Below are 24,009 nucleotides of genomic sequence, written 5' to 3'. Positions count from 1 at the left end.
AAACATGGGGCCGGGATGACGGTGTATCGAAGATACATGGGGAATAATTCCTGTTATGGCAGGTGGTGGGGGAGATGAGGCGGGGGCTTCATTCGAAACCAGTTGTATGGCCCGGACGGATGCTTGAGTACGAAGTAGGCATATTGCTATATTAGCTAGACCTAAAAGTAGGCAGAGGTTACCAGCTGAAGACGTCCAATTGCCGTGATCAACGCAAAAGCTATTAGTGTATTGACTGGTATACAGATTCTAGTATATTAGCCTTTCTTTTTGTCTTGCCTATCATGGAGTTCCGTCCTTGATCAAAGAACAGCCAACTCCATCTCTCACCCATGTGTGTGCCGGATGCAGTTTGATGATGTGTATTGTTTTGCACCACACATGAAAACAAAACTGCGGTTACCAAATATGAAGCAGAAAAAAAGAAAGAAAAAAGGAGAAGAAAGAAAAGAACAGAAACATTGAGGTTCTGAATATTCAACGTGTCTCGTCGCGTTTTCTTTTTGTCGTGTCGGGATGCGATTGAAAAGACCAGCAAACCAGAATGAGCCGAACCCCACGAGACCAGAGGATGATTATCAAGAATTCTAACACAAGAGGAAGAAATACAACACAAAACGCCTGCAGTACGAGGAAGGCTATGGGGGCGATCTGTTCTCTCCCAACACTGAGAGCTACTCGCATACGGTGGCTTCCAAAATAGTGTTCCCAACCTCGTACAATGCAATATGCAACGATCTCCGGTTATCCCATCGGAGATATGTCCAAACAGTGCAAAAATAAGGAGTATAACGTAGATTTGTTTGAAAGCAGAGCGTGAGGGGAATGAAGAGAGTAGATAATCGACGGTAGAGGGAATCCAAAGATATCATAAAGAGGCCGAGATTTTGTTTGACGAAAAAATAAAACTCGGGTCTGTAAAAGACGGCCAAGTCCATGCGGCGGGTATTGTTTGATGCTTATTCAAAAAGAGGCAGTCAACGCACAATGTCCCATCTCTTTATGTTCCTTGGATGTCCAGCGTCGAAAAACAGGTAAATCACCGCCATAGTCAGGAGTAAATAGCATGCTGAGTGCTTGAGCTGGTGAGTCGTTGCCCTCAGAGCTTGGTGAACAAAGTTCCTCCAGACTCTGGGACTCGGCTTTTCGTCGTGTGGTGTTTGGAGCCTATTATTCGCCATAAGGTTTTCGGGAGTGAGTTTCCTTTTCTTTTCCTTCTTTTTACATGACCACGCAGCTTTCGTCTTTGTCGCCGGCATTCTTCTTAATTTTACCATTCCGTGGTGGAGCGGTTTCCATGGGGGTTCCTCCACTGACAGCAGCACGGATGGCTGCCAATCTTTGCTTGGCACGCTCATCTCCAGAGTCGGCTGCCTTGACATACCAGACGTTGGCCTCAAGAATATCACGTCTGCATCCAATACCCATTTCTGTAAAATAACCAACGGCATACTGGGCTTTGACATTGCCTAGAACGGAGAGTATTTATTAGCGCTTGCGGTAATCATCGTAGATGGGCGTGAACATCTGACCATGCATGCATGCATGCACCAAGCAGTTGGGGTACTTGAGATGTAGCTTTACATATTTGGCATAGTTTCCGTCGTCCAGAGACCAAAACTTATTGGATGGAAATAAGATAGGATGAGACGAGAAGACGTGAGACTTACCAAGCTCCGCAGCACGACGCGCCCACTCGTACGCCTCCTCCTCATCCTTTTCCAAGATAGGCTCGGCGCCGACCATATACCAGGCGCAAAGTCCCATCATGGCGCCTGCATGTCCCCGTTCGGCTGCACCGGTGTAAAAGTGCACACTGAGCGCCGGATCACGAGGACAGTTGAGCAGGCCGTGCTCGTACGCTTCACCCATGCGGAAGTTCGCCTCGGGGTGCCCCAGATCTGCCGCCTGCGTAAACAACTCGGCGGCGTAGCTCTCGTCCTTGAAGATGTCATCGCCATACCCAGTCTCGTACAGGCAGCCCATGTGGTATGGAGCCCCGTTGTACTGCGCGTCGGCTGACTCGGTTGCGAGCTTCAACCACTTGATGCCTTCCCTGTACCGCTTCTCGCCCAGATCACCAGAAAGGCACGCCTTTCCGAGCCGCGTCATGGCGCCCGGATGCCTCTTTGAGGCGGCAGTACGGAGGAACTGGACTGCCTTGGCCGGGTCCTTTCGGCAACCCCAGCCAAACTCATAGCATAGGCCTGCGCGGTATGCCGACTCGGCGTGGCCGTGCTTGGCGGCGAGGACGAAGAGGGGAAATGCTGCATTGTAATCCTCCTTCCCTTTGCTGAATAGTCCAGATGCGTAGCCGTCCGCAAGGTAATACTGCGCAAATGGATATCCATTGCTTGCAAGTTTCTGGAGGATGCTCCTTGCTTCCCTGACAAGCTCGTGCGGCGAGGAGCCCGGCGCCGACTCGATGCGGGGGCTGTCACGATCAGCTTTTGGGCTCCCCTTTCTCTTAGGTGGTTCATCCGCGGCCGGGTCGAAACCTTGCTCTTGCGCCGTAGAAATAAGGAATACTGCGAATGAGTACTGGATCGACAGGTCGTTTGTCTTCTTGACATTCTGCCTATACATCTCGAGCGTTTTTTGCGTACTTAAAAGTGATGCATTGGTGCCAACAGCGTTCCGCAGCTGCGAGTTATCCAGGGTGATGGGTGCCGGAGCCGGTTGCGGATATGGCACGTTGAGCATATCGATATATGAGGTTGGTCGTACGTCGGGCGACCCGCGAGAGTGTGCCGATGGAGCGCGCATGGGCGATGCCCCCGGGTGGAGACCCGGCGAACGCCCTCTTGGACTTGCGTCCGAGTACACTGAATAGGAGGACTGTGGACGGGGCATCGAACTTCGCCGGAACAACTGGTTGGGGGTCAGGTGGCGGTTTATGGAGCTTGCGCCCTCGAGCAAGTCGGGCGTGGACGACATCCTGTGATCGTGCTTCGGGAGACCTGGGTGGGTAGGAATGAACTGCGAGTGGTGATATTGGAGTTGCGGCACCGAATCCGGCCGGTGCGGTTCCTCGACAAGCGAGCTTTCCTCAGAGGCGATTGGCGAGTCGTCCTTGGCGTCCACGGCCTCGGTTGCTCCCGTCGCAGAGCTCGCACTCGTCACGACCGACGACCCGGTAGAATTCTGCTGCGGGGTTTGCGTGCTAAGCGTGGACGAGCCGGTCTCACGGCTGTTGCGGCTCTCGTCGTGAGCTCGTTGTGGTGTAGAGTTGGTGGTCGCTGAGGAAACTTGGGCGTCGGGGTTTGCTGGTCTCGACTCGGCGGAGGGTAGGGAGGAGTCCAAGGTGGCTTTTGAATCGACTGGGCTGACAATCTCTGCATGGGACGCAGTCCCGGGCCTCGAATTATGCTTCACCAGCACCGGCTTGTGCTCGGCGGTCGGGGCTGGGACCGCGCGCACGGATTCCTCGGCCATCCTTCCTGAATCTCTTGCGCGGTGGTGGTACTGGTGGTGCTTGAGGTCTTGCTGTTTCTCTTTCTGCCGTGCTTGACTGGTGACAGGACTCCACGTTGGGGGCGTAGGAGCATCCGGCGTTTTTGGGATGTCTCTATCAGACAGCTTGGGCAAGGGCGGCAGTTCAGTGTCGTGGTGGTTCACGATGCTTCCTTCCGAGTGCTGGGCCCAGTTGTCGGGTTTGACACTGACGCGAACAGGAGAACGAGGTGGATGTCGCAATCGTGGAGATCCGAGAGGTGGGACTGGGGTTGTGGGCAACGGTTTGACACAACCAGTTGGATCCCAATCCAAACTCTGATTTGGAATCTGTGGGAGGTCTCGTAGAGGGAGCGGTTTCCTAGGCACCGTTACACTCGGGGGCGAGTCCGTCAGCGGCGGTGATCTAGTAGTTGCAGCCGCCATGGCGCCAGGTGCTATTATTTGATGCACCCTTTGGTCAATTAAATCCCTTTTTACTTTTGTCCTTATTTTTCTTCTCTTTTCTCTTTTCTTTTCTTTTGGCTGTTGCCTGCCTAGGTAGGTACCTATGTAGGTATGTATTTTAGCCAGGGGGCGTTGTATTTGGTCGTTTCGAGCCGGCAAGCCGGTTAGCTAGCTGGACTCGGCTCCTCAAACGCTGATGACTCGATGACGGGTGAAAACTAGCCAGCCCAGACAGCAGACAGGCAAAAATTAACTTCCCAGCCCCAAAATGCGTAACCCTGAATTGACGGACGGGGTCCTCCTAGCTGAGCTACTGCGTGCTGTGCTGTACAGTAGTTGGGGTGATCTAACCCTGCAGCAGTACAGTAGTACAGCACTGTACTGTACGTGCGCTGGGCGTTTGGAGGCGTGTCCTTTGGGGGTTCTTCTTGGTTTTTTTTTTTTTTTGGTTTTTTTTTTTCGCCCTCTTTCCTTTTATTTCAATTGCTGAACTTGGTGGACTGACGGAAAATTGATCCTGGTAAGATGAAGACAGGCCCAGGCATGCGAGCTGGAGTGGAGATGAGATGGATCGATGTTCTAACGTTAGTACGAAATACTACACCAGTTAAGAATAGCAACTTTAGATGGTGGACGCGGCTGTTGGGATGACGGGAGACACGGGGTTAAGAAACTAATTCGTTACCGATACATCAATTCCCGTGCAACCCGCATTTGTGCATGTCTGGCATGGCATACCATAGAAACTACCTGGGCAGTTCAAGAATAAGCAAAATTCAAATTAATCCCTACCCGATGACGGATTTGGTACAACAAGAGGTTGGAAGCAGACCCAGACAAAAAGGGAGGACATATGAACCACGGGCATGGAAGGCAACCGCCGCTGCATGAATGACCAACGTGTATTTGCCGGATATCCCTGGGCCTGATCACAATCCTAGAGGACACCCCACCAATTGATGTTCAGGTCACACAAAAAATTAACCAGTATGGAAAAAGTACCGTCCAGCAAGGAGTAGGTGGGCGGTCAACGCTAATATGCCGGCCTCTACTAGGGAGGGGTACGTAAAATTGTATTGAACTGTACTGCTTTAATCACTGGTAGGTCGGTAATGTACCTACATACGACGAAGATGCTGGACGCTCGGGCTGTGGGGTGAAGCGTACTATACGTGGTAGTACCGGTAAGCTGCGGTAGGTACGGTACAGTACTGTACTGTACGTGGCAAGGTATCTTCCTTGCTGGGGCCCTTAATGTTGGGCTTGAAGTGGGTTTCAGTGGGAGTGCGGCCAAACCGATTGAATCGACTGATGTCCTCTTGATCGTGACTTCTGTACGATTACGAGTTCTCTCAAATGCCCGGTTCTACGGTCAGTGTGATTTATTTTTTAAGACGCGCATGCATGTTTTATGCGTGCCTGTACTTGGTATGCATCCAAGCAGAACACACAAGACCGAAAAAAAGAAGAAAAAGGGGGAGGCAGGGAAGCTTGTGGAATTGGCTCCCATTTCGGAGTTCCAAGCTCGCACGTTCCTGAGAGTGGCCACTGGCCACACCTTCTCCATCATTTTTCTCTTGGAAAAGGGTCTTGGGGGGTTAGCGGATACGAGGGGACATCCTACGACCCAAGCGTCAAGACCCTCTTGCCCCCTCTTAGTAGCGGATGACCTAACCTTGGGCGGTCTAGGCTGGATTCGGGTACCTAACGCCTGTCATCATTGGCCTCCGATTTCCAAGAAAAAAAGAGAACAAAATAGCACAGAAACAGCTGAGCTGAGATGTGATACCAGCAACGATCGACAAACGGTCTTCATTGCGATGTGTTGATTACTCTTACTCTGCAGCTGAGCACTAGCCAGTGCCGCACAGCCAAGCAAACCAAGAAATACAAACACAGCACAGCATAGCAGACACGAAGCACAACCGAGGAGGGAGCTTGAGTCAGCCAGGCTTTACTGGTCGTGTTGCCTCCTGTCTCCCTCGCTGAAAACCGAGTGAAGATCCAAATTCTGTTGGGCTTATGGCTGAATGGTTTGATTGCGTTGGTCACGAAAGCAATTCCGTCCAGAACGTAATTATTTCTAGTTCAGTCTAAAGAAATCAGCGAACAGTTACTTCACGGTTATCAAATCTACACATACACATACACAGACGTCACACATCTCATTTCTGTCAAGGAAGAGAGGTTTACGTTTACATACTTGTTTTCTGTGCCGCGGGCTGGCAAGATGGAATTCGAGCTAACCGCCCCTGTTGTCTTAGGCAATCACTTACACATTTTCAGCCCACCTCCCCTTACGGTAGACCCAAATCTGAGACCAGGCACGGCCAGCCTCTGAGCTATTTCCCTTGCGTCAAGAAGGCAACGGCGCGGTTTCCCACTCCATTGCTTCTACTGCTTGGCCGGCGTTGTCTTCCTTAAGCTAGAGACGGACGGAAAGCTGCCGACAAACCCGGATCTCGCGCGACGTCAAGCGGAGGCTCGGGGTTTGTATGTAGTAAACTTGTAATGCATGTATACGAAAGTAGCCAATTGACCGGCCCCGGTCTGGACCGCGTGGGGTGCACCCCGACCAGCGGGTTGCATTTCATGATTTGTGCGCGTCAAGTGACACGTCCTCCACATCAGCCGCCAAATCGGTGGATTTGCAGCTGCTTTAATGGGTAATTTGGGTCTCGGTAGACTACCACGTACCAATGGAGACGGAGTTCAGCCAACTAGCAAGTGATGTTGCCTACCAAGGCAGGTACCTAGGTAGTTGCCTAGGTAGTAATAATCAGGTGCATTGCATCCTCAGGTCAGGTAGATTCAGCTTGATACAAAATTATAATACCTATCACAGACACACAGCAATATATGCACTCTGTGTAAAACCATATGTTTTTCTGATTCAGTCTTAGTTAACAGTATCCCCGCTCTTCTGGGTACTGTCCCCTTACACTGATCTCCCTGCCAATATGTGAACAGCATACCTTGTGGGCCGGGCCATATGGAGAACATCCTGGAGATTTGAATGTAACTCTACCCCATCATGCCAAAATAAAGCGCCAAGCGGACGCCCAGTTAAAGAAATATCCCGAAAAGGGGATGGATAGAGAACTGTGCAAAAATCTGCAAGGAAGCGGGCCTCACTCGTATTGAACATCATCTGACTGTCGACAAGAGAAGCCGGGGAAAACTGCTAGGACAATGCTGACAGCCTATTGAGGGTCCCAAAAGTACACAGTCCTTAATTTTTTTCCATGCTGACATATCGACTTTAACAAAATGATTGCAAAAGAAAAAGAAAATTCAGCTTTTACTAACCAGGTTTATCATTCGCGCTCCTTGTTACAATAGGAAGAATGATACCGTCGTATTGGCGGGGCCGTCGATTCAAGTGGTACAGTACTTGGTCAAGGAGAAAAACCAGACGCACTTATGCGAGTGAACATAAAAACAAAATAAAAACGAACACAATATCGCGCTTGCTTGCAAGCGAATCCATGCTCCTTTGTGCTCATTGCTCACAAAGGGATGCCCCCCCCATCTCCGATAAACGCCCCGGGGAAGAGGGCCCCTCATGCTCGTGCTTCGTGTCGTCCTTCTCGAGTCGTTCAACCTGCTCGTTTTCGCACTTGTCGGCCTGTACGGAACACACACTTAGTAGACAGACAGTACTAGAGACCCCTTGAGTCCTTGACACGAGCTGCAGCAAGGATTAATATCGATTAGGTCAAGGGACCACTTGCTTCTCCTTCTATTTGGTTTCCAACTTGGCAACTGGGGGGGGGGGGGGGTTGGTGTTGCACAGATCGGCAAGATCCGCTAGAAAAGAATCATCCTCTCCGCAGTTTCCAATGCGTGCGTGTTGAATGTTTGTGTGGACACGGCACGTTTCTTGGTTTGGTTTGCTTGGTACGTGTAAAAGGTGTGTTACAAGATAGCTTCCTCAATGCCGCACCAAAGTTCCAAGGCTGTCGCCGTGTAATGTGAGACCGGCATATTTGACATTGTAACCCTAAAAAAAGAGAAAGACTGAAGGAGATGAAGACGATGCCAAGCCACAAGCTACATGCTGCAGAAACGTTAGGGACGAGGAAATACAAAAGACATTCTGAAAGCTGCTTGCTTAAATACAAGGCCGCAAGTCCAGGCAGGCAGGGAAGACGAAAAGCAGCTTCGATTGTCATCCCACGTGAGTTGGACCAATACCCAAAAGAAAAGAGATCAAAGAGCGTCAAAAACACAAAATGCAAGTCTCACAACGGAGTCAAAAAACATGCAAAATAGAAGATCGGTCGGCTCAAATGCCGCGCAGTACTACCCTTCCACGTTATCCAAAATCCATTCCTGTCCGGGCGGCAAGATGCGTACCGGGTGCTTGCAACACTTTGGCCGGTGCAGCTGTGGAAGCTATCGATCGTACAACCCACGGTTTTATTTTAGCACACGGGCCATTGCTAACTAACCCACTCTGACAAGCCATTGATTCCAGACCGTATACCAGTACATTTAGGCACCTAAGGTGGCCAGCCATTTTGTTCTTAGGTCTCTTTGCAATTCAGCCCATGAACCCTCAGAGCTTTTCTTTTTCACTCCTCTTGGTCTTCTATCATCTTGCGCAATCTGTCACAAATATTTTCTGTAATTAAGGGTTTTCGGCCAGCTATAACGGTTCGGTCAGGGCTGAATTGGCCACAGGTAGTGAGCACAAAAGCTCCACTGACAAATTTCGCCAGCGAGCGCCACATCGCGTCCCTGTCGTGTTGTAAAGCCCGCCAAGCCTTTGAAAGAAAGGAGGCGACCAGAGAGAGATGGGATTCCCTCGACGGTCGGAAATCGGCAGGGATCCAAGGATGTGCTCAGTAATTAATCCCTTTCGACCATCCCTTCTCGCCATCGCCAGTTTCGGGGGATTTTCGAAAAGACATCGTACTTTCAAACATCGTACCGGCCTCCGGGGTTGAATCGCTCGTTGACTTTTTTTTTTTTTTTTTTTTTCGCAAGACCAAAGACTACCGCTCGCTCATTGTAGCTCGTTTCAATCCTTTCAGCTTTTTACCCAAGCCGCACCTAGCTTGTCTCTGACTTGTCTACGTCTCCCGCCTCTTGGTTTCTTAAGAACCCTTTGCAGATGTTTGAGCTGCAAAAAAATCTGGTTTCAGTCATTATCGTCATCATTGAGCTATTCAGGTTCAACGTCTCCAAGGGTTGAAACATATCCCATTTGCAACCAACTACCGCCCACTGCCGGTACTATTCCAAGACCCCAGTGCTGGTGTCCAACTTTTCCAAGTGTCCCGGCTGGTTGCCCTTGAGACGAGCGACCAAATTATCTGGGGTGCACCCCGCGACTCAACACGCAAGCACGGAAAAAAACATTCAATGATTCTAGGTACCCTCCCTACCTTACCTACCACCTACCTACCCAGATCGGTACCTTGTTCGGCATTCATCAGTCTCTGCATTCCCAGCACATTGCGCGCGCAAAGGGTCGATCGAGACGGCAGGTCCCAGGAGAGAACCTTGGGAAGGTCGCTCTCTCAATTCCGACGGTCGCACGAGTCAAGCTAATTCAATGCGCCAGTAGACCCAGAATCTTGTGTCAAGATCGATTAATTTTGCGCACGACGGTCAAGGAACCAAACGATATATGGTTCTCAGAGACTAAAAAAGAGACAATTTCTTGAATAACATACCGGCGTCAGAACCGTCATCGGCCGTGCGCAAGTTTGGCTGTTGAAACTCCAGGCAAATCAAGGCACAAATCGTCTGTAAAATTGGCGTTGCGGCTGCCGGCCGTTCGTCGCCCAAGGAACCGCCCCCGCCGTAGTGCAGGAGGTCCCACATCACAATAATACCAATACCGTCAGCGCGTGTAAGCGTGGCCGGTGCTGGCTGCTAATTTCACAGGGTAAGTTCAGTTCATCTCAATTTCCATCCGAACGCTCCACACCTTTGGAAAACAATCCTCCTCTCCCAATTCACCAAAACCCATCGCGACGACGAGCCTGCGACAACGGACGAAATACCCTTTATATAGGGGCGTTTTGGTCTTGACCAACGAGTTGTATGATCACAAAAGGTGCAAACACTGTGTTTTTGCATGATCAATATCTCTGATTCACCTACCCTTCGGCTTGTTTACATACAGCCTTGGCCTCTGCTCCGCTAGGGTGACTTTACCTGCCCAAAAATCCCCTTCTCGATTGTGCACGCTGCGAGTGAGCTGCGCCGCGACCATGCTGGCAGTGCAGTGTAGCTAACATGGGTTTCGTCTCAGGAGAATGTCTCTTCCCGAGAGACCGGGGGCAAAGGCCTCTTATGAGCAGAGGAACTCGTACAGAAAATCACCCTCGAGGCGTAATCGGCCGAATGACATAGAAGCTAGTGGCTACTACCCTGTCACGGGTGGACAACATCAACGTGGGCCTTCAGTGAACTCGTTCGCGGAAACTATCAGATCACCTAACTCGAACATAGAGAGTGCCCCCTTGTCCCCGTCCGCCGAGCAGATCGAGCACGGCTCCGACCAGCCATTCCAGAGGAAGAGAAGCCTTATCAGGCCAGAGAGGAACAGGATCGACAGGGACCACCCGAACTATCACTACCGCAAGCATGCCGCTAAGATGAACACTCTACCCTCGTCGACAGGCAACGATCCTGTCCTGGAGGATGTTTCCGGTGCCACCGAATCTGGACCGCCGTCAGGCTCTAACTCGGCTTCCGGCTCAGGTGTTCGTGAGGAGAACATCCCACGTAAGTCTAGGAAAGCCTCTGGCCGTGAAACAGTAGCCGAGAAGTCGGATAATACCCGGCGTAGGGTGTCGACAAGGAACAGCAAAATTGTGAAGGAGGGAAAGCGTAAGGAGAAGATCCCCGAGCAACTACGACCGCCCAGCGCTTGGAACGTTTACTGCGCCGTTATTACGTTCTGGTCCCCCGACTTCATCATGAAGTGTTGCGGGATGCCCGCAAAGGCCCAGAGGAGAGCATGGCGCGAAAAGATTGGTCTCATCAGTCTTATCTTGATAATCATGGGCGTTGTCGGCTTCTTAACTTTTGGCTTTAACCAGGCCGTTTGTGGTGGCCCAGTCCTGCGCCTGCACATAAACTCCGTCGATCGCAGCTACATGATTTTCCACGGTACAGCTTACAACCTCGATGGATCCCACCACCCGGTCGCCGAGGGAATCCCCAAGCGCCTGGACGGCACTGGTGCAAATGTGGTTTATGATCTCCCAGAAGGATACGGTGGTACAGATGGCAGTTTCATGTTCCAGAACGTGAACGGTAAATGCAAGGGTCTCATCACGAAAGCTCCAAACTCGGACGTGCCATCGGAAGGCGACAACCTGGCTTGGTACTTTCCGTGCCACGCCCGAAATCAGGACGGATCTTCTCAACCCAACATGACGTATCCGTACTACTTTGGCTACGCATGTCACACGACGCCGTTAGCTCGATCGACGTTCTACACCCAGCTGGACAAGAGCGCGGATGTTTACTTTACATGGGCCGATATTCGCAACAACAGCCGTAATCTGTTCGTTTACTCTGGCAATGTTCTCGATCTTGACCTTCTCTTCTGGTTCAACAGGGACCAGGTTAATATCCCCCGTCGCTTTGAAGAGCTACGCGACAAGAACAACGCAGCCAACCGTGCCATTCGGGGCCGCGATGCCACTCGCACGTTCATGGCCTCTGGAGACAGACAAATCGCTGAATGCTTCGAGGATATCATCAAGGTTGGCACTGTAGACACCGATACCGTTGGCTGCATTGCTGCCAAGGTGGTGCTCTACGTTTCCCTGGCGCTGATTCTGTCAGTCGTGGGGGCACGTTTTACTCTTGCTCTGATCTTCCAGTGGTTTATCAGCAAGAACTACGCTGCGGACAAGACCTCTCAGACCTCGGACAAGCGCAAGCGCAACAAGCAGATTGAGGACTGGAGCGAGGACATCTACCGCGCACCTCCACGAATGCCTGGCGACGTCGGTAGCAGCGTGGCAGGCGCTAGCAGCTCGGACCACACCAGCAAACGCAGCTCTTTCTTGCCGACCACTTCTCGCTTCTCCACTGTCTATGGCGCTGAGCGGAGTGCCCGTAACAAGTCGATGCCGACCACCATGGCAAGCCAGGCCTCAGGTGGTTACATGGGCCCCAGCTCCACAGCCTACCGCGAGACCAACGAGAGTCGCACAAGCTTCCTCAAGAGCGATCCCTATGCCACTAATACCGCTCCTATCGAAGGTCCGGGCCCCTCCGGGTTCATCCACGACTCTGTTGTGCCGCAGCCGCCCTCTGACTGGATGCCCTTTGGTTTCCCTCTCGCCCACACCATCTGTCTCGTCACCGCCTACTCTGAAGGTGAACTCGGCCTTCGCACCACCCTCGACTCGGTTGCTATGACCGATTATCCCAACAGCCACAAGGTTATTCTCGTTATTTGCGATGGTATCATCAAGGGCAAGGGGGAGTCCAAGTCTACACCCGAATATGTACTCGACATGATGAAAGATCACACCATTCCGGTCGAAGACGTCGAGGCCTTCTCCTATGTGGCGGTGGCCAGCGGCTCCAAGCGGCACAACATGGCAAAGATTTATGCTGGCTTCTACGACTATGGTACCCAGTCCAACATCCCCTTGGATAAGCAGCAGCGTGTGCCGATGATGGTTGTGGTCAAATGTGGCACTCCCGACGAGATGGTCAAGTCAAAGCCTGGCAACCGTGGCAAACGAGACAGTCAGATCATCCTGATGTCGTTCTTGCAGAAGGTTATGTTCGACGAGCGCATGACTGAGCTCGAGTACGAGATGTTCAACGGCTTGTGGAAAGTAACGGGTATTTCTCCAGACTTTTACGAGATCGTGTTGATGGTGGATGCCGATACAAAGGTATTCCCCGACAGTCTCACCCACATGATCTCGGCCATGGTGAAGGACCCTGAGATCATGGGGCTTTGTGGCGAGACCAAGATTGCAAACAAGCGAGACAGTTGGGTTTCTGCCATTCAGGTCTTCGAGTACTTCATCTCCCATCATCTTGCCAAGTCGTTCGAGTCTGTGTTTGGTGGTGTTACTTGCTTGCCTGGTTGCTTCTGCATGTACCGAATCAAAGCCCCCAAGGGGGCTCAAAACTACTGGGTCCCCATTCTTGCCAACCCGGACGTGGTGGAGCACTACTCTGAAAACGTCGTCGACACGCTGCACAAGAAAAACCTGCTACTCCTTGGAGAGGACCGCTACTTGACTACTCTCATGCTACGGACCTTCCCGAAGCGCAAGCAAGTCTTCGTCCCGCAGGCTGTCTGCAAGACGACGGTTCCCGACTCTTTCATGGTACTTCTGTCTCAGCGTCGTCGCTGGATCAACTCGACTATTCACAACCTGATGGAGCTTGTCCTGGTCCGCGATCTTTGTGGCACATTTTGTTTCAGCATGCAATTTGTTATTTTCATCGAGCTGATAGGAACTCTTGTCCTGCCCGCCGCTATTGCGTTCACATTCTACGTCGGTAAGTGGCCTGTTTGCAACCTGTGACGTTCAACCTGTTGACAGCGTTCTTACTAACCTGGCCTTTCACAGTCATCATATCAATTATCAACCAGCCGCCTCAAATCATCCCCCTCGTCCTGCTGGGCTTGATCCTAGGTCTGCCGGCAATACTCATTATTATAACGGCACACTCATGGTCGTACGTCCTCTGGATGCTCATCTACCTCCTGTCTCTACCTGTGTGGAACTTTGTCCTCCCGGCGTACGCATTCTGGAAGTTTGACGACTTCTCGTGGGGCGACACACGCAAGACGGCGGGTGAGAAGACAAAGAAGGCCGGTATCGAGTATGAGGGCGAGTTCGACAGCAGCAAGATCACTATGAAGCGCTGGGCCGAGTTCGAGCGCGACCGCAGGGCGCGGCAGAGCCAGTACTGGGGCTCGAGGGAAAATGTAACGGGCGGTGTACGAACGGCGAGTGGAGTTTGGGCAAGCGCGCCACCGCACCATCACCAGCAGCAGTACGACGAGTACTACTCTGACGCTTGATAGAATAAAATTCTTATGAGTATGGATTTAATTTTGGACTCTTCTGTGCTGTTCCGGCCTGCAGGAAGAGATCGTGGGGAGCGGTTATTACTTATCATTCACTTATAATCATGGCCAGCATTTGTGTATTCAAATATTATTGTCGAGAGTTTCAGGCGAAGGCCTTTGCCAAGGAATTATTATGTGCTTCTACGTTGCCCTCCATTGTCAACAAGCTCAAGGGACGACTCTGTTTTGTTACTGTTGTGTGTTTTTATAATACAGTGTTCTTTCCTCTTTTCCCCCGCTGAACCTATGTGATTGTCGTTGACGGGCTTCGTCTACTATATCCGTCATCACCTCTTACCCTGACATTAGAATTCGTGCACATCGATTGTACATCGTTTGTTATGAGTTTTGAGGCCACATTAATACCCTTATATACAGTCGTGTATGAGCCGCTGGCCTTGAAGTGTGTGTCCGGCGGGTATGGATTCACTGGTCGAGTGAAGTTGTACTTCGCAGGTGTGTTGAATTCACTTGTGCGCGAACGTGGAACGGAACTTTTCGGTTGCCCAAGGGAAGATGCCGCATGCAAGTGGGGTCATTCCTGTCCACACACGCTGGGTACGAACGCAAAGACACAGATGGCACCACCGAAAGCGATATCAGCTGCAGCATTGTCAAATGCAGGTCGCCGGAAAGGGACAACGGTGGTGCAAAAGATGCCGCGGGTAAAAAAGCGAAGACAAATAGCAGAAGGTGACAGAATGAAGGGAAGCGGAAGAGGAGAGAAAGGAGACAGTAATAACAGTAACAATAACAATAACTATAATATTAGACTAATGCTATACTATGTGTGTGTGCGTGGGTGTGACCCTTGGCTAATAGCGCCCATGTTTCGGTTCTGAAGAGGCCAATAGGCGCCAAAAACAGCTACGTTTAATTCTTCGGTTTAGGGATGGGAATGAAGGCGTAGGTGGGTCGCTTCAATCAATTAAGAATACCTTGCGTTCAAAAGTTCTGATAAGTAAGGTATATCTCGGTGGCTACCTACCAACCATATATGAGACTAAACCGCACAATTGGGCAGCGACAATGTATCAACCGAAGACAACCCATGGTTTCCAACTTGCCTAGCTTTAACAACAGCGCTTACTCCATGCAGATAGAGACCCAGCAAGCCAGATAGAGACCTTGCCATAGCCAACGCACGGAGCAACCAGCGCCACCTACCGAGGAAAGCCCACTAAAAAAAAAGCGAGAAGTGACAGCAGCAGATCGTCGCATGGGTTTTCTGAGTGCCGACGAGCGGACGACTGGACTGGGTTCAGTACCTTCTTTCTGAACACAATAATTTCTATCCTCTCTCCTTCACTTTTTTTTCTTTTTCTTCTTTTTTCTTCTTCTTCTTTCATCTTTGCTCAATTCAAAATCAAAACCATAAACCTTTCGCGTAACCACACACAGCGTCGGATTGCTCCTATCTCTTTATGTACTAGACTAGTTGTACAGTGCTTTATGCCGCTTGGCCGCCTACTACTATTTACCTAGGTACCTACCTAGGTACCCCGTACAACACGACGTTTCATTCGCTGGAGTGATCCCATCCATCCATTTGGCCACCAGCACCAAGGCGGGCAACAAGCAGCAGGCCGCACCCACCCAGAACCGATCGAACCTACTCCACTTCTTAGGCGGAGCTTGAGGTCCCCACGTCTTCCCACTGGGCTTGAATTGACAGCGCGCGCACGGTCTGACTGAGCCTTGAACGGAATCAACGACAACCCGCCGTACCTTGAAGTGAAGACTTGTCCATAACCAGGCAAAAGCTTTGCTGCTATTTGTTTCCCTTCAATTATTCGATCGCTCTGCCCATCACTTATCGACAAAAAGAGAGGGTGAAGATTCTGGCTACTTGAAAAGGCAACATTTGTCTCATTGTTAGACTCACTCAGCGCGGGCCGAGGACCAACGTCAAAGCAAACGAGCATCAAAGTTCGTTGCCGTGCGTGGCCACACCCGGCTGGGTGAGATGCCGCTGCCGCAATAATCACCCGCAGCCGCAGATAATCATCGAGGGATTGGTGAGGAGAGAGACAGGACCGATCGATCGATTGAGCAGATCACACCCGACTCGCCATGCCGCCACTGCACCTGTCGGAAGAGCCCCCCGCTGCGATTCCATGGATGCAATCTTCGTCTTCCGTGCCTGATTTGCATCCATCCGGCGGCGCGCGACTCGAATCGACATCCCCCAACGGTCTCGGCAGCAGCGGCTCCTCGGACGGCGGCCGTTCCGCTCAGAATACAACTGTCACCTACATGCACTCCTCGAGACCCCGGTCAACATCACGATCACGACCACGGACCGACGATGCACTTCCCCAGGCGCAGGGTAAACAGGTTTGGAGTCCAGATGACGACGACGATGAGGATGATCAGTCAGATCATGGCGTGCCCCTGCAGTACTACAGCCCACCCGACCACACCGCAAATGCTGTGGGAAACATGGAAGATGAAGAGGACGTAGCGCCACTGCCAGCCTCGCCACCTGCCGACCATGATGATAACATTGACTTGGTCATCTCTGCAACACATATGAACTCGCCGGACCATCCTTCGATGTCAATACCTGAAACCGACTATTACCCATTCGGACTTCCCGGCGGTGACGACGGCGAATCCATCATCGACCCAGATTACATGGATGTAGTATCTATGCTCAACAACCACGATGTCGACATGGATAGCGAAGATGATGACCATGCGGTTGGATCTCCTCACCAGTTCCAGTCCATGTTTTCGACCGCAGTTCCCCCTCCGTCCTTACCTCCATTCGGCGATGTATTCGGGGAGTTCCTAGCGGCGCCCGAGCTGCCTCATTTCTCCAACCCGGGCCCGCCTCTCATAGGCGCAGGTGGGGCTTCGAACTCTTCCATGCCAGCCAGCGTCTATCAAATCGACGAAGCAGAATACCAGGCAGCAATGAACATAGTGGGGTTCGAACTGGGCTCAATAAGCCCTATTTTGGCGATCTCAGGGGCTGGCCAGCCGCTTGGCGCACCCATTTACCTCCCAGTCTTTGAGCATTTGCTCACCAACGGCAACCTGCTGGCGCCGACCAACTTGGGGCTAGATGCCTTTGTGTCCCGCTGGGCGCGCCAGGCCCGCAGTGGTATGCGAGCCCACGGACCTCGAAGCAAGGTACCCCAGATAGACAATGCCCAGAAGCAGTGGAAACGAGATGCCTTCTACGTCGAATACAAAGACCTCAATGGCGACAGGTGTGACATGCAGGGTGTTGACTGGCAAGACATGGGCGTCACGAGAAATGAGGCCCGGGAACGGAGGTTGTTGACATACCACAATTTCGTCAACACCAAGGGCGCAGATATATGGAGGGTGAGTTGAAAGTTATCCATGCCGAGATTTTTGAACGCTCGACGCACAATATGCTGACGGGTTATCTTCGCCAGCCACACTTGCCTGATGTCGTACTGCCCAAGACCGATAATTTCTTTCGGTTCAGGCGCATGGAGATTCAGAAGAATACCCACCTGGCCCATTTTCAGCTGCGCAATCTGACTGCGTGCACGTCTCGAAGCAAAGTTTTCTACACTGGCAAGGGCGTTGTTCATCAGTACGATCCCGTCTCCGGGAAGACTGAGGTTGCCCTGAATCAACAGGAGAGCACCGAGGTGCCCATTGCGACCATCGACGCCGCGCATGGTGTCCTAGTGAGCGGCAATTTCAACGGGGAGTATGTTGTGCGCAATCTGAATGGCGATTATGAAGGTGAAGAGCAGAAACAGACATGGGGTACATTGACTACCAGCCCGTCTGCCATTACCAACCACGCACAGGTCGAGAAGCCACGTCGATCCAATGTTCCACACGCATACTTCGCCTCAAATGATGCAGGCTTCCGCGTCCTGGATATCGCTACCGACACCATTGTACATGAGACAATGTTCCCCTTTCCCATCAACTGCAGCGCCGTGTCACCCGACTCCCAGCTGCGGGTTATGGTGGGCGATCACCAGGACGTTCTTGTCATCCCCGCCGAGGGGGGCCGCATTCAGTTCCGGGCATCGTCGGGCCGGCGTCATGGCGAGGATGGAGGCATCAAGATAGAGCCTGAGCAAACGTTGAGGGCGCATCGCGATCACGGGTTTGCGTGCGCATGGGCTGACGACGGCTGGACGGTAGCGACAGGGTTCCAGGACCGCGTCGTGACAATATGGGACGCTCGCAGCTGGCGCAGACCGTTGGCCAGCATCCGGACAGAAATGGCAGGTTGTCGGTCACTCCGCTTCAGTCCAGCTGGGTCCGGCCAACGCGTGCTGGTTGCAGCAGAGGAGGCTGACTTTGTGAACATCATCGATGCCCGCACCTTCGAGACCAAGCAGACTGTCGATGTCTTCAGCGAGATTGGTGGTGTTGCGTTCGAACCCGAGCAGGGCCGCGAGCTGTTTGTGTTCTTGCCCGACAGCACCCGTGGTGGTATTTTACAATTGGAGCGGTGCATGGACGTCAATGGGTCTGCGGACGAGGTTGAGCAATACAGACGCGGCCCGCTGCAGGCGAGAGAAGTTGTGAAGAGCGGCGGCGACGGCAAACCTAATTCAAAGTTGGTCTGGCCGGGTAGCTATGGAAATTATCGGGGGCGTGGGTATGCCTCAAGACGTCCATGGGACCGAGAGGCCGGCCTGGAATCCGCATCGGATGCTACTGCACTGCCATACGACTGGCCCCAGGAGAACATAGCCTTTTCGACGCGATGGAGCCGGCAGGCACGCGCCAGAAGAAGGAACATCAGCGCTGCTCTCGACGGGCAAGCATTTTTCTAAATATACCGCCAGCCAAGAGGCCGCTGCACTGTGGTGTGATACAGTGGTGGTCTTAGTAGTGTTGAGGAGGAGGATTATGATGACGGCTTTTTTTTTTTTTTTTTTACTTTTCTCACCGAAAGGTAGACGCGATATCTCCTTCCATTTCCCTTTACTCGCGTCCAAGGTGATCGTGGTGTGAAGAAAGTTTTGTTAGTCTTTGGTTGATTTATTTTTTGGAGCCCAAGCATCGAGGTTGCACATGGCTTATCCTGTTTACGGTTTTATCTTTCGGATGGGCATTTTCAAGATATCCCAGTTTTTCCAATAACTCGTCTTCTCTTCCCCTTGTCCCATTATAGCTGGTGTTCTTTGATCAATATTACCCGGAGAGGATGGCTTATTGTACGTGCTCTTGTAGCATCCTGAATTCGTATTCACAGCTTTCTGACAGTCTTTGATACTTTGTCGCTCGCTGTCATGGTTTCTCTTCTTCCATTTTACATTTCATCCCAGTCTCTCCTGGTATTACGATGATGTAAACAATAGCAGGGACTCTATTTCAACCAAGTGATAACTGATTGGATTATGCAGCCGAAAATTATCGGATACTTGTTATGCACACACACACACACACACGAGAGACGTTTGGTACTAGACTCGTGACCTTGTTACTGCAGTTTCCAACCGGTCTAAATTTTCGAAACAAGGCCAAGTCAAGCAAGTGTTGCCTCCCCATCTACGAGCAAAGGTTGACTGGACTGGGCCTGGTTCACGAGTGCGGACGTGACTTCGAATTGAGTATATGCTGCGCTTGGCGTGCTTCGTGCTAGGTTTCTAGCGTGAGAAAATACGAAGGACCAGCGACAGTAAGGAGAAGAAAATAATATATGATTAAAAAACAGTAACAATGGATGAAAAAATTATATCAAGTATGCCAACAGAAAGATGCGCCGTCATGAATCATGAGAGGGGAATCGTCAAGCGTCAAACGAACAACAAGAGACGATGCCGGTGCTGAAAAGGAAAGAGGAAAAAATCCCCCCTACTGTGACAGTAGGGGGTGAACGCCCAAATGTATGTGGTATGCATCTCCAAAAGGATAAAACAAACAGCCAAGCTGCGGCGAGCCCAAAGACTATTCGCCCTATGGCTTCTTGGTGTCGTCAATATCGGGGCCAAACTCGTTGGGCTTGCGCGGATCCCACATTGTGGTGTAACGCTCATCGCCACGCCGTGACCCTATAGTCACCCAGACGTGCTTGAGCGGGCCCTGGGTGGTCTTGGTCTCACGGTAGCCAGCCCAGCGGATACGGCGGTCGCGCGACATGTCGCTGTTTCCGATCCCGCCGTTTACCACCCACTCCTTGACCACGTTCTTGATGAAATCAATCTTGCGCCGGAAGTCGTTGGCACTGGGAATGCTCTGCAGCTCGGCCGGGATCTCGGGGCGGCATCGAGAAGCGTTGGCGGTACGCGAAGTCGCCTTAGAAGGAACGGTGAAGTTCAGCAGGGTCTGGAGAGGGTAAGAGAGGACACTCCGCGCGTCCAAGGATGACTCGTCGAGGGTGCCTTCGGTAGCCAGGTTGTTGGCAGCATCCTCGGGCAGGTGCCAGAAGTGGCACCAAGTGCCTGTGGAATCCAGCACAATTTTGGTATGGTCAGGGAAGTTGAACTGTCGTGATCAAGAGACATTAGTAAGCATTCAATGACCAAGCTTCGGGGGAAAGGCGTTGCTTAGATGGGTTGGCGTGAATAAAGAGGTCATCTTACCTGGACATGACCATCGCTAAAGTGCCAGCAGCCGACGTCACCAAAACGTTGGTAAAATGTGACCAGGTCGCTCGGAGCGGCCGTGAGGTCGGTCATCTTTGGTATCGGGATAGGAGCCTCGTCACCTTCGCCCTCGAGTTCGCGCCCGTACGCAAGCATGTAGTTGGCAAATTTTTTCCAAAGCACGATTCGCTCACGCTTACGATGGTCGAAGACGTCTTTGCCTGCCGAAAGCTTGGCAGCAACCCCGTCGGGACCAACAGGAACTTTGAAGTTCCGTGGGTCTACCCGTACCCGTGACAGGCCGTCCTCCCCATAGTTTTCGTAGAAGTAGATGCTTTCTCCCATAGGCAGGATTTGATGGCGGTCTGGGTACGACAAATCGTTCTTTCTTCGTATGTGGCGTTCACCATCGTGGACCAAGAGACAGGCTGGCGGCAACATCGGGGACTTGGCGCCGTCGTTGGTTGGCATCTGCCTCAAGATGCAGCCAATGGTGCCATCGCTCAGGATGTAACCGAGGCCGAATTTGTTGGTATAGTCAACCCACTTAACCACTATGTGCGGCGGTGACGGCGTCTTCTCTCGCGTCGAGACGTACGCCATCGATCGTGAATTGAGAGCCCGCTCCAGCTCGGCCTGTAGTTTCCTGAGACGATCCAAAACGAGGTCGGGTCTCGTCTCTGGGACCTTCTCTCGAAGTTCCAAAGGGTTGAACAAGCTAACCTGGTCATTGCTCTGTGTTGCTGCAGGTGGTGTGGCACTTCGGCGTGTTGCTGCAGGTTGCACATCCGAATCACCGCTAGCTTTTCGGAGAATGGGCTCAGTCCGGCTGCTTGTGAGCTGTGGCCTGGATGATCGCGTGGTGCCACGCAGGGTGAGGGTTTGCTCGCGCGCTGGGAGCGACTGGCCCGACACACTCCTAGGAATGCTAGACAACGTCTCTGGTGGGACGTCTACCGGTGCTACAGATACCACGACATCTGCCTCCTTCTTTGCTCTGCTGCGCACAGTACTGGGCTGTTTGGCAGTGGCTTCCCGCATATCCTGAAGTCGAATGGTGCCCGGAGCTTTGGCGGTCCTTCCCTGAGCCCGTTGCTGAGCCGCAAAGCTCTGAGGTAGTGGCTTTGCTGAGTCTGGAAGAGGATTCCGGGGAGCCTGGCTGGGCTCCTCCGACTTTGGTCTGGCCTGGGAAGTCGAGTTCTGAGGTGCAAACTTCTGCTGTGCTCTAATCTCCTTGGCAACCTCGTCAAAGGGTCGGTAGACAATGCCTTCTTCCAACGGAATAATGGGAGTCAGGCCTGCCTTCTCCTCAGCGGCCATCTCCCTCCATACTGGACGGTGTACCACCTGCATCTCGTTCCACGGTCCCACCTCGCAGGATTTGCACATCTCCTTGAGAGCTAACAGGTTCTCGACCTCCTCTTCCTCATTGCGGGGATAATTATAGAAGCACTCGTTGTCCGGAGGATATTCCCGCAGCTTCGGGGTCATGTCGTCTGACGAAGGCATGTAACCAGCTAGGAAGAATGGGTGCTGAACGATGCTGTCTGGGTCAGGCCTCCTGTCTGCATCTTCGAGCATAGTTGCAACGAGATCCTTAGCCTCTTTGCTGATTATCCTGTTTAAGCTTTCCATAGTTGGCCACTCATAATCTCGTTCCCGTGCGCGTCGGTAGATCTCGTCCGTTGTGGTAGATTGGAAAGGCGGTTTCGAAGTCAGCATAGCAAACCTGTAGGTGGCATCGAACGCCTGAGTTAGTAGCTTTTCCAGAGTTTACAGTCCTAGCCACTACCATGTGTGCTCGTGGTCTGATAGGCAGAGCTTACACTATCACTCCCAAGCTCCAGATGTCAACGTTGTGGTCATGTCCCTTTCGACCCTTCTCCAGGATCTCGGGGGCAATATAGTTTGGTGTTCCGCAGAGCGTCGTCCTTCGGATGGTTTGCATATCTCTGCCCGTAACCAGTAGCGCAGCCAGGCCAAAGTCACCAATCTTTGCGTTCATTTGCCTGTCGAGGAAGATGTTCCCCATCTTCAAGTCACGGTGGATGATTCCCTTGGAGTGCATGTACTTGATGGCGCCGGCGATCTGAACAGCGTAGAAGCGAACCTCTGCCTCGGTGACTCCCTTGCGGCGCTTGACCATATCCATCAGAGACCCGTTGGGACACAGCTCCAGCACAAGGTAGGTGGAGCTCTCAAAAGAGAATGCGCGGTAGAACTGGACAATGTTGACCTGTCGCATTTTGGAGTGTATTTGCAACTCAGTTTGGAACTATGGCGAACGGGCCGCATGCGTTAGTAAGTGTAGCAAGGCTAGAGAAAATACTATGGCGTCCTGAAAGGGCCTCTTTGCTACCTTCTGCTCCATCTTGCTGGGCATCTTGCTCTTGACGATCTTGAGAGCAAACCTTTTCCGTGTTCCGGGGAGCTGGCCCTCGTAGCAAACGGCGAAGCCACCCTTGCCCAGCAGCTTGCCGACCTGGTAGACGTTACCATCTTTGCAGTCGTTGCTTGGCGGCTCGGTTACGTGTGGTGGCGGCGGCGGCGGGTGTTCCTTCTCCTTGTTGGCCTTGAGCTGTGCCGCAGCTTTGGTCTTCAAGTCATTGACCCTCTGCGGGCGCTGGGCATTAGCATCTCTCGGAGACAATGCCTCCATGTCGATGCCCTTGGCTACCATTTTACGAGATGCAGCATCCGAGTCGGTCTTTTTTGCCGTTCTTCGTCTTTTGCGTCTGTCGCTTGTTGCGCCGTCCCACTTGAGGGCAGTAGTCGATGGTTTCCGCGGCGCGGGTATCTGCTACATGAAGGTTTAGTAACAGAGCATCATGATTTGGCAAGGCTCTCAGGTGCTATGTTCAGCTTCCGAGGTGGTCTCCAGGATCTGTTGAGATGATTGAATCTTTGAGAGAAAGTAAATAAAAACGACGCGACGAAAAGAAACAGCTTCACGCACCTGCCTAGTTCAGCAAAACACAACAGGAAAAGAAAAAAGTAAATCAAAGCCAAGTACTTTTAATCTTGGACAAGAACAAGCAGTCAATGAGAAGAAACAGCCGGCTAACTATTACCTCGGATTCCCTATAGCCTGTGAACATTAGGGTTTCAATGTCAGGAAAGCAGCGAGGACGTTCCTGAGCTTCTGCTCTGAGGTCTTTCAGTGCGTGGTCCTTGCTTGACTCTTGTTCGCGGTTAGGCGTGTTTGGATTTATTATGGGGACCTGAGGATGTTGTCTCGGCAACCGAGCTATCTCCCTAGTGGCTTCCAACTAGCGCCCCAAAAAAAAACTAGGTACCTCCCTCATGAGCAGGGATAACAGGAGCTCCATTGTCAATGCTCACAGACCCCACGCCAGCGCAATCCTTTGGTTGCACGTCTGATTGCTTCAAACTCGGCCGAAGGAATTTCGAGGGTTCCTCTCCATCGTACTTCACCTTTACAAGGCTTGGGCTGTGGTAAAGAAGTTGGTCGAGTTGGTCGAGTTGGCC

At 51.9% G+C, this 24,009-nt stretch overlaps 5 protein-coding genes across 6 annotated transcripts; 3 read left to right on the top strand and 2 right to left on the bottom strand.

The window, feature by feature from the left end:
- Nucleotides 1-122: 122 nt before the first annotated feature.
- MGG_10646 (protoplast regeneration and killer toxin resistance) lies at nt 123-4,545 on the bottom strand. The gene is made up of 2 exons (XM_003710027.1): nt 1,671-4,545; nt 123-1,469 (listed from the first exon to the last, which is right to left on the bottom strand). Exons 1-2 carry the CDS (start codon nt 3,877-3,879, stop codon nt 1,222-1,224), a joined length of 2,457 nt encoding a protein of 818 aa, XP_003710075.1. The 5' UTR covers nt 3,880-4,545; the 3' UTR covers nt 123-1,221.
- Nucleotides 4,546-7,465: 2,920 nt separating this feature from the next.
- Nucleotides 7,466-7,714, top strand: MGG_16304 (uncharacterized protein; the record flags this gene model as incomplete). Its single annotated transcript, XM_003710026.1, has 2 exons — nt 7,466-7,530; nt 7,618-7,714. The coding sequence occupies 2 exons, from the start codon at nt 7,466-7,468 to the stop codon at nt 7,712-7,714; spliced, it is 162 nt and encodes a 53-aa protein (XP_003710074.1).
- A 961-nt stretch (nt 7,715-8,675) lies between these two features.
- Nucleotides 8,676-14,334, top strand: MGG_09962. 2 transcript variants are annotated; one of them, XM_003710024.1, is made up of 4 exons: nt 8,676-9,280; nt 9,476-9,799; nt 10,169-13,404; nt 13,476-14,334. In XM_003710024.1, the coding sequence occupies exons 3-4, from the start codon at nt 10,173-10,175 to the stop codon at nt 13,931-13,933; spliced, it is 3,690 nt and encodes a 1,229-aa protein (XP_003710072.1). In that variant the 5' UTR covers nt 8,676-9,280; nt 9,476-9,799; nt 10,169-10,172; the 3' UTR covers nt 13,934-14,334. The 2 variants fall into 2 exon arrangements, with proteins under 2 accessions (XP_003710072.1, XP_003710073.1); XM_003710025.1 differs by having other exon boundaries at nt 9,476-10,061.
- Nucleotides 14,335-15,287: 953 nt separating this feature from the next.
- On the top strand, nt 15,288-18,912 carry MGG_09961 (WD-40 repeat family protein). The gene is made up of 2 exons (XM_003710023.1): nt 15,288-17,317; nt 17,392-18,912. The coding sequence occupies exons 1-2, from the start codon at nt 16,055-16,057 to the stop codon at nt 18,763-18,765; spliced, it is 2,637 nt and encodes an 878-aa protein (XP_003710071.1). The 5' UTR covers nt 15,288-16,054; the 3' UTR covers nt 18,766-18,912.
- Nucleotides 18,913-19,282: 370 nt separating this feature from the next.
- Nucleotides 19,283-23,655, bottom strand: MGG_09960 (PLK protein kinase). Its single transcript, XM_003710022.1, has 5 exons — nt 23,477-23,655; nt 22,880-23,320; nt 22,347-22,795; nt 20,518-22,249; nt 19,283-20,419 (listed from the first exon to the last, which is right to left on the bottom strand). The coding sequence occupies exons 2-5, from the start codon at nt 23,198-23,200 to the stop codon at nt 19,892-19,894; spliced, it is 3,030 nt and encodes a 1,009-aa protein (XP_003710070.1). The 5' UTR covers nt 23,201-23,320; nt 23,477-23,655; the 3' UTR covers nt 19,283-19,891.
- Between the last annotated feature and the right edge of the window lie 354 nt (nt 23,656-24,009).

The sequence above is a fragment of the Pyricularia oryzae genome, chromosome 1 (genome assembly GCF_000002495.2).
Source record: "Pyricularia oryzae 70-15 chromosome 1, whole genome shotgun sequence".
Classification (NCBI taxonomy): Eukaryota; Fungi; Ascomycota; class Sordariomycetes; order Magnaporthales; family Pyriculariaceae; genus Pyricularia; species Pyricularia oryzae.
The sequence above is the reverse complement of the archived record's forward strand: the minus strand, read 5'-3'. Positions and strand labels throughout refer to the sequence as shown.